The 14,160-nt window shown below is 41.7% G+C and overlaps 1 protein-coding gene across 6 annotated transcripts in view; it reads left to right on the top strand.

Moving 5' to 3' along the window:
- The first annotated feature begins 546 nt into the window (after window positions 1-546).
- The window catches only part of SLC35D2 (solute carrier family 35 member D2), a 53,022-nt gene continuing 39,408 nt past the window's right edge, over window positions 547-14,160 (top strand). For 2 of the 6 annotated variants that reach the window (XM_065947153.1, XM_065947154.1), the window contains exons 1-3: window positions 547-867; window positions 9,839-9,872; window positions 11,770-11,856. In XM_065947153.1, coding sequence (XP_065803225.1) covers window positions 716-867; window positions 9,839-9,872; window positions 11,770-11,856 — 273 coding nt within the window. In that variant the 5' untranslated portion in view covers window positions 547-715. Of the gene's footprint in view, window positions 868-1,190; window positions 1,295-9,838; window positions 9,873-11,769; window positions 11,857-14,160 lie in introns of those variants that run through there. The other 4 variants (XM_065947155.1, XM_065947152.1, XM_065947151.1 and 1 more) reach the window with 4 other exon arrangements.

The raw sequence follows: 14,160 nt of genomic DNA, 5'->3' as shown, positions 1-14,160 counted from the left end.
GGTAATGTAGACTTCCTTTCTGGCTTTTTTAGTGCTAGTTATTTGTTAAAAGCTGGGGTCCCAAAGAGTTGGACACCATTGAGCAACTAATAACATCACATCATATCTTCAGTTCAGTTCAGTCACTCAGTCGTGTCTGACTCTTTGCGACCCCATGGACTTCTGCACGCCAGGCCTCCCTGTCCATCACCAACTCCCGGAGTCCACCCAAACCCATGTCCATTGAGTTTGTGATGCCATCCAGCCATCTCATCCTCTGTCGTCCCTATCCTCCTGCCCTCAATCTATCCCAGCATCAGGGTCTTTTCAAATGAGTCAGCTCTTCGTATCAGGTGGCCAAAGTATTGGAGTTTAAGCTTCAACAGCAGTCCTACCAATGAACATCCAGGACTGAAAATACTATTTAAAAAAAAAAAAGGCAAAACAAACCCTACGTCTTAACGTTTCTCCCTAAGGCGGCAGTTTAGAGGAAGACAGGGTTTTTAAAAAACTCTCCCAAACCCAGACAAGAGTCAGAGGGTGGTGCCTTTGACGACGAACTTGAGCCGAACCCGCCCTTACGTGCGGGCAGCTTTGGGGCGCCGGGCGCGGGGCGTGGGGGTTCCCTCCGCGGCCCTTCCTGTTTCGGCCGCGCCTCCTCCCGCGCTGGCTGGGGGCGGGGACTGAACCGGGGCGGCGCGGGCCCGAGGGTGGCCCAGACGGGCGGCCGCGGGACATGACGGCCGGCGGCCAGGCCGAGGGCGCGGGCGCGGACCCCGCTTCCGCGCGGCTGCCTTCCCGGGTGGCCAAGCTACTGTCGGCCCTCTTCTACGGGACCTGCTCCTTCCTCCTCGTGCTGGTCAACAAGGCGCTGCTGACCACCTACGGGTGAGGCGGGAGCCTGGGGGCTGGGAGGAGTCCGCGGGGGCGCCCGGCTGCTCCGCGGGACTCCGGGACCTTCCCGCTCCGGCGCGGCGCGGAGCGGGTGCTGGCCGGACTCCGGAGGTCCCGAAGCCGGGGAGAGCCGCGGGGCTGCCTGCCCTCGTGCACTTCGGTCGCACTCGGGTCAGCGGGTGGCGGGTAACGGCGAGCGGGAAGTCTCGCTAACTCCGGAGCAATTTGGGCGGCCAGTGCACTGCGCACGGGCCACGTATTCAGGGTCCGGACCTTCGCACTGTTTGGAAACCAAACCACAAGCTAGCAAGTCAGCGCGGGCGCACCTTGCCGCGGCTTACTGCTCCAGGACAGGAAGCGCACCTGTGCTTTCAGGAGCACCAGTGAGCTGAAACTAGCGATCCGAATGTGTCCTTCAAATGTAAGCTATTTCTACAAGTCTAGCTATTCAACCATCAGCAGAGTCCTGAGTGGATGTGGATGAGTTTATTCGCATTGTTTGGTCATTCATTCTCAAATCACCAGCATGGTCATGGGAAAATGGAGAAAACAAAATTTCATATTCTTTACTTTTTTTTTTTTGATGAGTATGCAGTAAACCAGCAAATTTGTGTTTCCTTGAACCTATTTGTAAAGATAGAAAATCCTGTTTAATTCTGCTTTGGTTGTATAGGCACCGAAAGCGCTGTGAATTTAGACCCAGTTCCACCAGATAATTACATCTTTGTAAATTATCTCCCAGACCTCGGCATGAGTTGTCGTAAGTGAGGCCTCCTTGTAAACTGTACTGTGCTACAAGAATGTAAAATCAGAATTTTATAAAGAGTCCAAAGGACTTCCCTGGTAGCTCAGTAGTAAAGAATCATCCTGCTTGGGCAGGAGACAGAGGTTCCCTCCCTGGGTGGGGAAGATCCCCTGGAGAAGGAAATGGCAACCCACTCCAGTATTCTTGCCTGGGAAATCGGATGGACAGAGGAGCCTGACAGGTTACAGTCCATGGGGGTCATGAAAAGAGTGAACACTACTTTAGCAACAACAAAGAAACCTCAGAGTGTCTTCAGCCTCCTTATTTTAAACTAGCAGAAGCTGAAACCTAGGTGAGCTTGGCTGGTTCCACCTCTAACAGATATTTACCAGGCAGCTACTAGGTGCCAATGCCTGGTATCAGGGAAGCAGCTGTGAAAAAGCCCCCTATCATATCAGTGGTAGGGAAGAAAGTGAACAGGTGGGCTCATGAATAAGCAAGGTGATTTCAGGTTTGCTGTGAGCGTTCCTGGGGTGGAGTGGTTGGTGGAGAGCATTCCACACGGAAGAAAATGGGCTGAAGTGGGCATGAGCTTGGCCTACTGGAGGAATAGAGAGAAGGTGATCTGGCTAGAACTGAAAGAGCAAGTGGTAGGAGAGACAGTGTTGGAATCGGTAGGATCGGATCCTTCATTCATTCAATAACATTCAATAAACACCTATCATAAAAAGAGAATGCTGTTAATAGGCGTTTGGGGAGTGGTTGACAGATATATCAGTTGAAGTTTGATGGTAAATCTCTGCTTTCTGCTCTTGACTGAGCAGTGTGCTCATTGACCAGAACAGTCAATGAGTCCAAAAACATGTGTCTTCTTGTTGGAAGCAGGGACCGGTAAACACTGGTTAAGTGCTTGGAAGATGCAGGACAGTGTTTGACTGTAAAGAATTATATGAGGCATCTCCTGCTGTAGCCTTTCCATCTTTAAAATTTTGAGTTCCACGACTGAAGGAGGAAATTGTTTTTGTCTCAGCAAGGCAAAGCTCCTTATAACCTTATGTTTCACATTTCCGTAATGTGATACACCGTTGGAGAGCCCTGTTCAAAAAACATTGTTTAGTGTCTCATCTCAGGATGCTTTCAGAGCATGTTTTGAGGCGAAGAGGGTTGGGGTTATTAGGTTATAACAATAAGCCATAGATATCTGATCCAGACATTAACTGTTTGAGGATAGAATGTTGTGTTGTCGGGTAGAAGGAAGAACTTTTTGTAGTTACAACAGGATTATGGGAATGTAGCTCAGGGAATATTTTTTTCTCTTCCAATTTGAGTAGATTGTGTCTGGCTGGAGTCCCAGACTGATGAGTGGTCTTAGTTACATGTTAGTCTTAGGTCATTGACTTGCTAGATTTACCTGGTTGGACAGAGAGAGCTTTGGAAGGACTTAGAGTCAGACTCTGTTGGAGTGAGAGGGAAAAGAATCTGGGGGACAAGATGGGCTTTGATGGTTCAGCGCATTTAGCCCAAAGTCCTGAAGAGTGGAGAGAAAGACCAGGGCTCCTCTAAATGAGCCCCAGAAGCTCAGGAGGCACTGCAAAGAGGAACTCTAGCGCTGAACCTTCAAAGCCCATCTTGTCCCCCAGATTCTTCTCCCTCTCACTCCAACAGGGAGAAGAACAGTAGTGGTTCTTTGGAGTTATATTCATGAGGCTTGTGCAGGCAGTCTCAGTCATTTTTTTTGTTACTATTTTAATACTGTTCTCTGCCATGCAAGATTTTACGAATAATGCTTAATACAAAGTGTAAACTTAGTTGTATTTAGTTCAACAAGTATTTGCTTGGTACTTGCTGTTTGTTTATGCTCCAGGGCTTTGAGATCACTTAACATAGTCATTTCCAAACTTGCTTGGTAATATGAATCCCTAGGAGAGATTGTTTTTTTTTTTTTAGAGCTATTGAATCAGAGGCTCCAGTGGTGGGAACTGGAAGTTTATACTAAAAATCAAAAACAACTCCTAATTTTCTCGCTCAGATGGTAAAACGTCTGTCTACAATGTGGGAGACCCGGGTTCGATCCCTGGGTCGGGAAGATCCCCTGGAGAAGGAAATGGCAACCCACTCCACTACTATTGCCTGGAAAATCCAATGGATGGAGGAGCCTGGTAGGCTACAGTCCATGGGGTCGCAAAGAGTCGGACACGACTGAGTGACTGAACTGAACTGAATTTTCTCCTCCTCTGATGAAAACTGGCTCTCTCCTAAAGACACTGCTCCATTCGGCTCCTGGGAAGGAGCTGGATCCTGGTCATGCCCCACCTGTTGCCACTGCTCTGCTCTGCGGAGAGTCCAGGCTTAGCACTCCCTTCTGTCCTCTCTATGTGCCTCCTAAGCGTCTGTGGCTCCTTTAGTGGAGTCCTGGTCTTTCTGTCCACCCAGACTCTTAAGCCCTCAAGACTTCGTGCTACGTGTGCTGAACCCTCAAAGCCCATCTTGTCCCACATCCGGTGTCACTCCCAGGGCCGTGTGCTCAGTGTGACCCTGCCCGCCACTCCAGTCCTGGTGCAGGACATCCATGCTTAGTGCTGCAGCCCAGGTATTTCTGCCACCTCCACCCTCCAGGCGTCCCTTCTCTCCTGGTCCAGCCGGTGGGCCCCTCCCTGGAAGCCCCTAAGACTCCTTCCCAGCTCTTACCTTGGCTGATACTTATCTCACACAGCCTACCTTTTGCAACTTTCCTTCAGCATTGAGCAGCTCTGACTGTTCGGGGAGAAAAATCACTTTGGGTATGGCTGGGTTGACTTTAATTTGATGATCACAATCCTCAAAACCAGCTCTTCTACCACCCTCTAGTTTCTTCTGGAGCCTTGCTTTCCTTGTCTCAGAAATGTCTCCTTCCTGCTTTCTCTTCTACCCTGAAACCTTCCACACCTCCATCCTCCACTCTCCTCTGATACTTCACTGAGGGAAATAGAAACTGTCAGATGAGGTCCCCTTTCTGCTGTGATGGAGGGAGTGCTTTATTCCTGTGGAGGGCCCAGCTCCCCATTTCTGGATGTCCCTCCTTCCTGCTCCTTTCATTATCCTCCTCATTGCTGCATCAGCCGCCTCTCTCTGTCAGCTTAAAGCATGTTTAGGTTTCTCAAGCAAAAATAACCCTCCCTTGATCCACGTGGGTACTCGTTTCTCTGATCCTTTCAGAGTCAGACTTTAAAAGGTTGTGTACACATACTATCTTCACTTCCTTACATTCACTCCAAAAATAATTCAATTAAAAAATCGGGTGTTGTTTAAATATACAAATGTACAAAGAAGATGATAGTAATAATTGTTCATATTTCCACTATCTGGAATCAATATTTTGAATTTTTTCAAAGAAAAGTCATTCTGTGTGATCATTATAAAGAATTCAAACAAGAGAAAAATATTAGAGTAAAATTTTTAAAATTACTATAGTTGACATTAGGCAATAACTTCAGACATCATTTAGATGATGGATGGATTGGAGAAAGACAGGTTGAATTACTTTTTGTATAAAGTATATTTATAGATATAGCTACTTATTTGCTCATTTCTTTATAAATTATTTTCTTTAATTCAAAAAGGAGTGGAAAATGAGTGGGCGCTTTCATTTAGTTATTCAATTGTTTGAGGATCACCAAAGTCCCTCTGAGCTTTCCTGATGGTTCAAATGATAGAGAATCTGCCTGCAGTGCAGGAGACTTAGGATTGACCCCTGGATCAGGAAGATCCCCTGGAGAATGGAATAACTACCCACTCCAGTATTCTTGCCTGGAGAATCCCATGGAGAGAGGAGTCTGGCAGACTATGGTCCATGGGTTCACAAAGAATTCGACATGACTGAGCAATTAACACTTAAGTCCCTCTACCACTTTTTATTATGTAAAATTTCAAGCACACAGGAAAGTGGAAAGCAAAGTACACTGAACATCTGTACATATACCACTGAAATTAAGTAATTAGCATTTTGCTATATTTGAGTGCTGAAGAATTGATGCTGTTGAATTGTAGTGCTGGAGGAAACTCTCGAGAGTCCCTTGGACTGCAAGGACATCAAAGCAGTCAGTCCTAAAGAGAATCAACCCTGAATATTCCCTGGAAGGACTCTTGCTGAAGCTGAAGCTCCAATACTTTGGCCACATGATGTGAAGAGATGACTCATTGGAAAAGACCCTGATGCTGGGAAGGATAGAAGGCAAAAGGAGAAGAGGGCGGCAGAGGATGAGATGGTTAGAGAGCATCACCGACTTAGTGGACATGAATTTGAACAGACTGTGATAAATTTTGGAGGAAGAGAAGCCTGGTGTGCTACAATCCATGGGGTCACATGAACCACTGAATACATCATTCATACATCATGACACTGCACTCTCAGATATTTCAACGTGCATGTGTGTGCATGTTCAGTTGTGTCTGACTCTTTGTGACCCCATGGACTGTAGCCTGCCAGGCTCCTCTGTCCATGGGATCTCACAGGCAAGAATACTGGAGTGGGTTGCCATTTCCTTCTCCAGAGGATCTTCCTGACCCAGGGATGGAAACCACATCTCCTGTGTCTCCTGCTTTGGCAGGTGGATTCTTTACCACTGCACCACCTGGGATGCCCTATTTCAACATACCTCTCCTGAAATATGGATATTCTCTGATATTAGTATCATTTTTGCTCTTAGCAAACTTAACAGTAATCTCCTAAAATAATCTAATTCCAAATCTATAGTCATCCCAATTGTCTCCAAGATGTTTTTATGATTGTTTTAAACATTTGGATCAAGATCCAATTGAACCTCAGGCAATGTATACAACAGATACATCTTTTTAGTTTGTTTTAATGTAGAAAAGTTCCCCACGCACCTCTTCTCCCTGATTATTGTTGTTGTTTAGTCGCTAAGTTGTGTTCAACTCTTTGTGACCCCAGGGACTGTGGCCCGCCAGGCTCCTCTGTCCATGGATTTCCCAGGCAAGAGTCCTGGAGTAGGTTGCCATTTCCTTCTCCACTTCCCCTTGATATTGACTTTGAAATGCCTGACCCAGGTGTGTTGTAAAGTGTCCCCTATTATGGATTGTTTGATTTATTTTTTGAAGTCTCACTTAACATACTTTCTGTTTTTTTAACTGAAAGTTAGATCTAAAAGCTTGATTACATTCAGATTAAACATTTTTTGGCTTTATACTAATAGTGGACCCTGTAAATTTCAGTTTGCATCATGTAAGGGGTTGTAATACCATTAGTCATTCTGGCTGCGTTTGAAGGCTTAAGGTGAGGGCTGCAAGTTGCATGTATGTATGAAATTTCGTTTTTACTGAATTGAATGGAGAGAAGAGAAATTAGAGTTGAATGAAAAGAATTGTTGACTTTCAAATCAATTTCTTCAGTTTCTGACTGTATGTATGGCTTCTCTGCTGTGAAGCATGACACCTCTGTACTTCTTCCTATCTCCTCTCCCCTCCATGTCTTCTTTTATAGTGTAGCATCCTGTTGTGTAAGTATAATCCCACAGTTGTTTGAATCTGGTCTATGTTAAATGAATACAGTAGTCAGCAGCCTTTTATCGCAGTGTCTCCATTCCAGAGCTCAGTATTTTGATTTGACTCCTAAGTGGCGGATTCCATTGCAGGGTCGTGTTTTTATGGAGAGTTCATGACTGCTGTATTGATGGTGTTGAATATTCTTAACAACTTTTTCTGCAACAAATGTGCTTTTAGATCTGGAGAGGTTGCTTATTTTCCTCCTGTCAAGGAAACAAATTTGCCTGTTTTATCTTTGAATTATTTTCTCTCTTTATTGAGAGAAAGCAGCACAGAGATGAGCCCTTTCTGGTGGTACCTCTCTTCTAAATCTGTTTATCTTTGAGAATGTGTCTTTTTCCTGTTCATTCACTGTGATCACCTCCTCTTGGTAGTTCATTTTTCAGCAGCAGTCATTTACTTCTGTATTGTTTCTAAATTTCTCATAGGGCAGGTATGTTGTTTTCTTCCTCAGCTGGTTTCCTTAGATCTGTGGTTCCCTTTTCATCTCACTAGTTTCCTTTGTTATCTCAATTTTGAGCTGTTGGTTTTCTTGACATCTTCTTACTAAGGTGTTCCGTAGCTGGAAACAATTAAAAGGGTGCCTTCTCTCCTTGTGTTCCATTCTCTTCTAGGCTGAGCTCTTTGTCTTCCTTCTGTAAGCCTTTTGTCGTTGTTTACTGTTTGTTTATGTTGTGGTCTTATTATTTTGCTTGATGTTGCAGGTTGTATTCCTGGGCAAGGAGACTCTCAGGGGTGAGGATACTGGGCAGTGCTGTTGGGACCCACTCCTGTGGGAGAGTGAGGGAAGCAGGTTAGGTAGGGAGAGAGAGAAGCGAGGCTGTGCTTCACCCCAACAGAGCCTTATCCTAGGGTCTCTGGAGCTGGAAGGGCTCAACAGAGTTGTCTTGAACTGGGTCGAGGGCCCTTGGCCTTTATACCTCTGCACAGACATGCAGGCTCAGAACACAGGCTGGGCTGTTGGCAAGGCAGCTTTCTCCTGCTGAGGATGCTCTTGGGAAACTGGGGGATGAGGGCTTCAGTCCAGAAGCAGATGTCTGGGTGACACATCCGGCATCCATTAGAGTACATTTGATTTTCATGGTGGTGCTGTCCGGTCATTCTGTTTTCTCTGACAAGGTAGGTTAGTTCCTTATTCTCTTCTCACCCTATCTGAGATAGGTGTTTCCCTGTAATATGCAGTTTAGGGGATGAGGTGGTGGTGTTGGTGGTGGTGGTTTTTTGAGTGCTAGTCCCTCTTTAGCAGCTGGACAGAATGACTGGGAGCCAGTGAAGGGCTGGAGAGTGAGTGAGCCTGATGAGGTGATGTGCTGCCTTGTTAAGTATGGTTTTAGGTAGGGAGTAAGATTCTGTATCCAGTTGCCTGCTGCCATTTGTTAAAAGACCGACTGTCTTTTCCCTACTGCTCTGTATGGTCATCTTTGTCATGAATCAGGTTTCCATGTGAATGTGTTATCTGTCCTAATCTCTGTTCTCTTTCATTGTCTGGTTAGAATATCATTGTGCAAATACCACACTCTCTCATTTGTTGTGAATTTAAAATCAATCCTGGGAAATTCCCTGGTTGTCCAGTGGTTAGGGCTCCATGATTCCACTGCAGAGTATGGGTTCAATCCCTGGTTTGGGAACTAGGATTCCAGCATGTTGCAGCCAAAAAAAAAAAAAAAAAAAGAAAGAGAATACTGGCATCCAGCAGAATCAGTCCTCCAATGTTTTTTCTTCACGATTATCTTGGATCATGTTTGCTTTTGCCTTGAAATTCAGTTTTAGGGTCAATACAAAATACCTATTCTTGTTTGTAAAGAAAGGTTTGATTTTATAGATCAGTTTGTGGATAATTGTTCACTACAATGTTGATTCTAATCCATGAACTTTATTTAGGGCTTCTTTCATTTTTTAAATACAGATTTATAGTTTTCTATGTAGAGGTAGTTCTTGGAAATATTTTATTAGATTTATACCTGGGTATATTATCTTGAAGAAAGGAAACCAGTGTAATGAATCTCCATGTAGCCATCATCCAATTTCAACAAGCTTGTGACATTTATATCTCTCCTCTTCTCAATTCCAACATCTCCTCCCAGATTATTTGAATTTCTAAAGGATAAGAAGGACTATTTTGTTTAAAAAAAAAAAAAAAAAAACCACGGCACTATCATTTCATGCTTAAAAAGGTAAAAATAATTTTTTATTACCGTAAAATACCCAGTTAGTATTATTTGATGTCTTTGGGTGCTATTGCAAGTGAATACCTTTAAAATTATTATGTTCTTCGTGTCTTTATGATATATAGACCTAGAAGTGATTTTTTTTTCACATATTCATCTTTTATCCAGTAACTTTGCTAAAGTTATTTATTAATTCTAGTCATTTATCCCCCAATTACTTTGGCTTTCTACATATATAACTGTGTTGTTTGTTAATATGACAGTCTGCCTTAAGGGGCAATAGAAGTTTGCCCAGTTTAGCAATGATCAGTTTAAAAAATGGAAAAGAAATGAACAATGAACAAATTTGATGTTTTCACTTAGACAGAAAAAGTAGTCTAAGACCTTTAATAAGTTTAATAATCTTTTAATAACACAACCTTTTAATAACCCCTGTCATTCTGTGTTGTATATTGTTTCCAAATTTTTTCATCAGTTGCTAAAATTATTTGTTATTCTGTATTTTTTGTAGTTTTCCATCACCAATTGTTCTTGGAGTTGGACAGGTAAGTGAAAAAAGATAAATTAACTTCTTACTTATTTGTTAGTACATATGATGAAATTGTAAGTGCTTTTGTTTAAGACTGTGGTTTACAAATTTGTTCAGCTGACAGAGGACTGTGGTACTTTGGGTGAGAATTTGTTCAGTTGGCAGAGGACTGTGGTACTTTGGGTGAGACAACGTGAAGTATTGATACATTTTATTTCATTTTACAATTTAGGAACAGTTGTTATTTGTAGGAGAAACTTCCTTACTAGAATTTAATTACTCTAAAGTAAGGGGGCAGCAGACTGGAAGCCTCCAAGGTCTGCTGGGTTACAGATGAGTGTGCACAGTTGAAGTCACTGTGCTTGTTTAAGAAAAGGATTGGGGAGATGAGGTGAGGCTCACTAGGAATCAGGGAAATTTTATTTTCACAGCAAACCTCCCAATTTGTACATGGTGGCAACAGATTCATATTTTTTCATAAACCTCTCTATGGGCCAAACGAAACAGGTTTAGAGTTTCCTTCCTAAACTTCGTGATGTTTGTTCTCAAGTGTAAGGGTAAGCTTGGATAAACTTTCAAACTTACCCACACTTGGCTGTTTCTGAAATTTTCCATTAATATTATTTTTTGACTTGCTTACATTTTTTTTTATCATATGCTGGTGATTTCTAGTAGACACATGTTAACAGGTACTGAAGAGTTTTTTTTGTTTTTCTTTAGTTTACTAGGAGAAAAAATTATAAAAATTATATCTGTTAACTAAATTTTAAATTGTGAATCTGGAATTTATACAAATAAACATTATTCTAGTTAAATGTTTTGCTAATAAGATACTCTTTGCACATCACTTTAGGGTGAAAAAATAACAAGGAAACAGTGTTTCCTTAAGGTAATAAAAAATATCTCTTTATGGTTCAGTGTGAAAATATGTTTAAAGAAGTACTTTAAAAGATCAATAGTACGTGGTAATACTCCCTATGAAATGCCCAAGGCAAATACATTCACTGTCTTGTACTCAATTAAGGAAAAAACCTTTCTGATTTGCAGTTTGTAAGGGAAGAAGTCAGTAGACCAAATTTTAAAAATTTGAATTGCAGAATAATTTACATAGTGTTGGTATATTTCTGTTAAGAATTTTAAAGTAAGTCATAAATACAAACTACAATTATTATTCAGAGTGGGCTTGAGTTGTATAAATCTATCATAAGTATCTGTACACTCAGGCTTGAGGTTTAGGACAGTAATCATGTTGAAGGAGTCCTTATGTTTGTGCATCCTAATATGGAGAAAAGTGAATAAGTTCTAAAATTTGCATAGAAAGATGATATTAAAAGTTTTTATTTCAAAATAATAATCTGGAGTCTTTCTGATATACCTGGTGTAAACCAGCTGAATAGCATTTGAATGAGATATTTTTTGTAACACTGGCTAGGTGGAGAGAAAATGTCTTCTGTGTTATAGAAATTGTGTACTTTACAAAGTATGTTTATGTGTGGAATTTGCCTCCCTTCCCCACCTCCTTTCACCCCAACACTTACTTTGTGGGGGAAGGTGACCATATGCTCAGAACATGGGAGGTATCATTTATGAGCAGCCTTACTGACTGTGGTCACGCTGGTCTGTTTGGGGCACATCATTGATTCTTCCCTGTTCTTCTTCCTTAAGTTACTTGAGATCACGTGTATATGTGTGAGTCTATTTGATATTATACTTTTTGCCTATAGTTCTAATGCAATCTATGCAGTGACACAAAAGTTAATATTTTAAGGAAAAATGATTTTTTTGGAACCTAGAAAATAGATTTTTCACATACATATGTTTTCGGTGAATCTCTTTTCTTTTGATGATGTATTTGTATCTCAAACAGTCTTTCTCGATATTTTGCTGAAGTTTTTCTCTTCCCTTTTCTTTAGATGGCAGTTACCATAATGATACTATACATGTCCAAGCTAAATAAAATAATTCACTTTCCTGATTTTGACAAGAAAATTCCTACAAAGGTATGTGATGGAAAGTACATGTAATTATGTTGGAAGATGTGAAAATGCTATAAAATTACAAATTGATCTTAGAGTACAGGTCCATTTCCATATACCCTGTGCTTCCTGCTGGTTAGAAACTTTTTAATAAAGATTTCATATCATTCAGTGGTCCACTAATGTAATGTGATAGTAACAGTGTGTGCTTAGCAACGGATGTTAAATAAATACTATGTGTCTTCTGAAATAGCAAAACTCTCTAACAGAAATTGTCAAGGTTGTTTGGTAAAGGACCAGATGGCAAATAATTAGACTCTCTGGGCCAGACTATCTCTCTTGCAGCTATTCAGCTCTGTACTTTGAAAGCAGCTGTAGATGATATGTGGTATGTGTATAAATGAATCGATGTAGTTGTGTTCTAATAAAACTTTATTTGCATAAATAGAAGATGAATTAGATTTATCTCTCGGGCCCTACCAGTTTGCTGATCCCTGCTTTAAATTTTCATTTTTAGCTTGGGTAGCTAAAACCTGTGAGTGGAATAAACAGTAAATACAATTTGATATACATAGTTTTTTTTTCCCCCCCATGGTAGAATTACAAACACGAGACCTGCCATTTCTTCCTGGGTATGTGGAATGGAACTAATTTTATTGAACAGTTGCTAGGTGCCAGGCATGAGGCCAGACATTTAATTCCTAGAACAATCCCCTGCGACCAGTGGTATTAAATGGATCATGGTGACATTTTTGGATTTAGGGAGGTTAAATCAGATTGCAGTTCCTTGAAAGTAAAGAGCTCACATGGTTTGTTCACTCCATGTCTCTAAGGCCTGGAAAAACTTTGGCGTCTAGCTCTGGATTATTCATCAGGCTGACTAAACATGCTTACAGCATCAATAATCAGGGACATCCACACAGAGAAAAACAAACCACTGAAGTGTAGGAAATGTATTAACCTAGTCATCATAAGAAAAATCAGAATATTGTTGGGCTTGCCTACACTTAGTTTATGATATAGTTTTAAATACTTTAAACAATTGTGAAATATCTAGACATAGGAAAAAAAGGCATCATCCATGAATGTGTAATTGAATGAATAATTACCCTTGTAGTCATTACCTAGGTCATGAGATGGGGTCACAGAATCCTTACCTACTATTCTGACTTTTGTCGTAATGATTTTCTTGAGTTCTTTTTTAGTTTTCTAAGCTTGTATGTATGCTTGAATTTAGTTTTGCCTGTTTTTGGAGGTTATATAAGGGGAATTACCTATATATTTTTTGTATCTTGCTTTCACTTTATTATGACGGTAAGATTCATCTACATTGTTGTGTGTAGCTGTATTCTTTTATTTTCATTGTATAAATATAATTTATCTGTTTTACTCTTTATGGTAATTGGAGTTGTTTCTGGTTTGGGCACTAGAAAAATAAAAAGTACTGTTCTGAATGTACTGAGAGTTGGATCTTGATGCAGATGTATTTATTAGTCAGATAAGGCTCCCATCACAAAATACCATAGACTAGGTGGCTTAAAAAAAGGAATTTATTTTCTCACACTTCTGGAGGCAGGAAGTCCAAGATGAAGGTGCTGATAGGGTTGGTTTCTGGTAAGAGTTCTCTCCTTGGCATATAGACAGCTGCCTTCTCACTGTGACCTCATGTGGCCTTTACGCTGTGCCTATGCACTCTACTCTTCCTATAAGGACACAGGTCCTATTGGATTAGGACCCCACACTTATTAGCTCACTTAACCTTAATTACCTCCTTCCAGGCCCTATCTCTGTCTGCAGTCACCTGGGGTCTAGGGCTTCAAGGTGTGAATTTAGAGCAGACACAGTTCAGTCCAAAACAGCACATGTGCATGTAGTTTCTTTGGGAGGCTTATCATGAAGTGAAACTGCTGACTCCTAGAGTGATGCTTTTGAACTGTGGTGTTGGAGAAGACTCTTGATAGTCCCTTGGACTGCAAGGAGATCCAACCAGTCCATCCTGAAGGAGATAAGTCCTGGGTGTTCATTGGAAGGACTGATGCTGAAGCTGAAACTCCAATACTTTGGCCACCTGATTCGAAGTGTTGATTCATTGGAAAAGACCCTGATGCTTGGAGGGATTGGGGGTAGGAGGAGAAGGGGACGACAGAGGATGAGATGGCTGGATGACATCACCGACTCGATGGGCATGAGTTTAAGTAAATTCCGGGTGTTTGTGATGGACAGGGAGGTCTGGCGTGCTGTGATTCATGGGGTCGCAAAGAGTAGGACACAACTGAGTGACTGAACTGAACTGAACTGAGAGTGAGCATATTGTCACCTTGAAAAGAT

Source organism: Muntiacus reevesi, chromosome 10 (assembly GCF_963930625.1).
Source record: "Muntiacus reevesi chromosome 10, mMunRee1.1, whole genome shotgun sequence".
In the NCBI taxonomy this organism is placed as follows: domain Eukaryota; kingdom Metazoa; phylum Chordata; class Mammalia; order Artiodactyla; family Cervidae; genus Muntiacus; species Muntiacus reevesi.
This window is presented reverse-complemented; position numbering and strand designations above follow the sequence as displayed.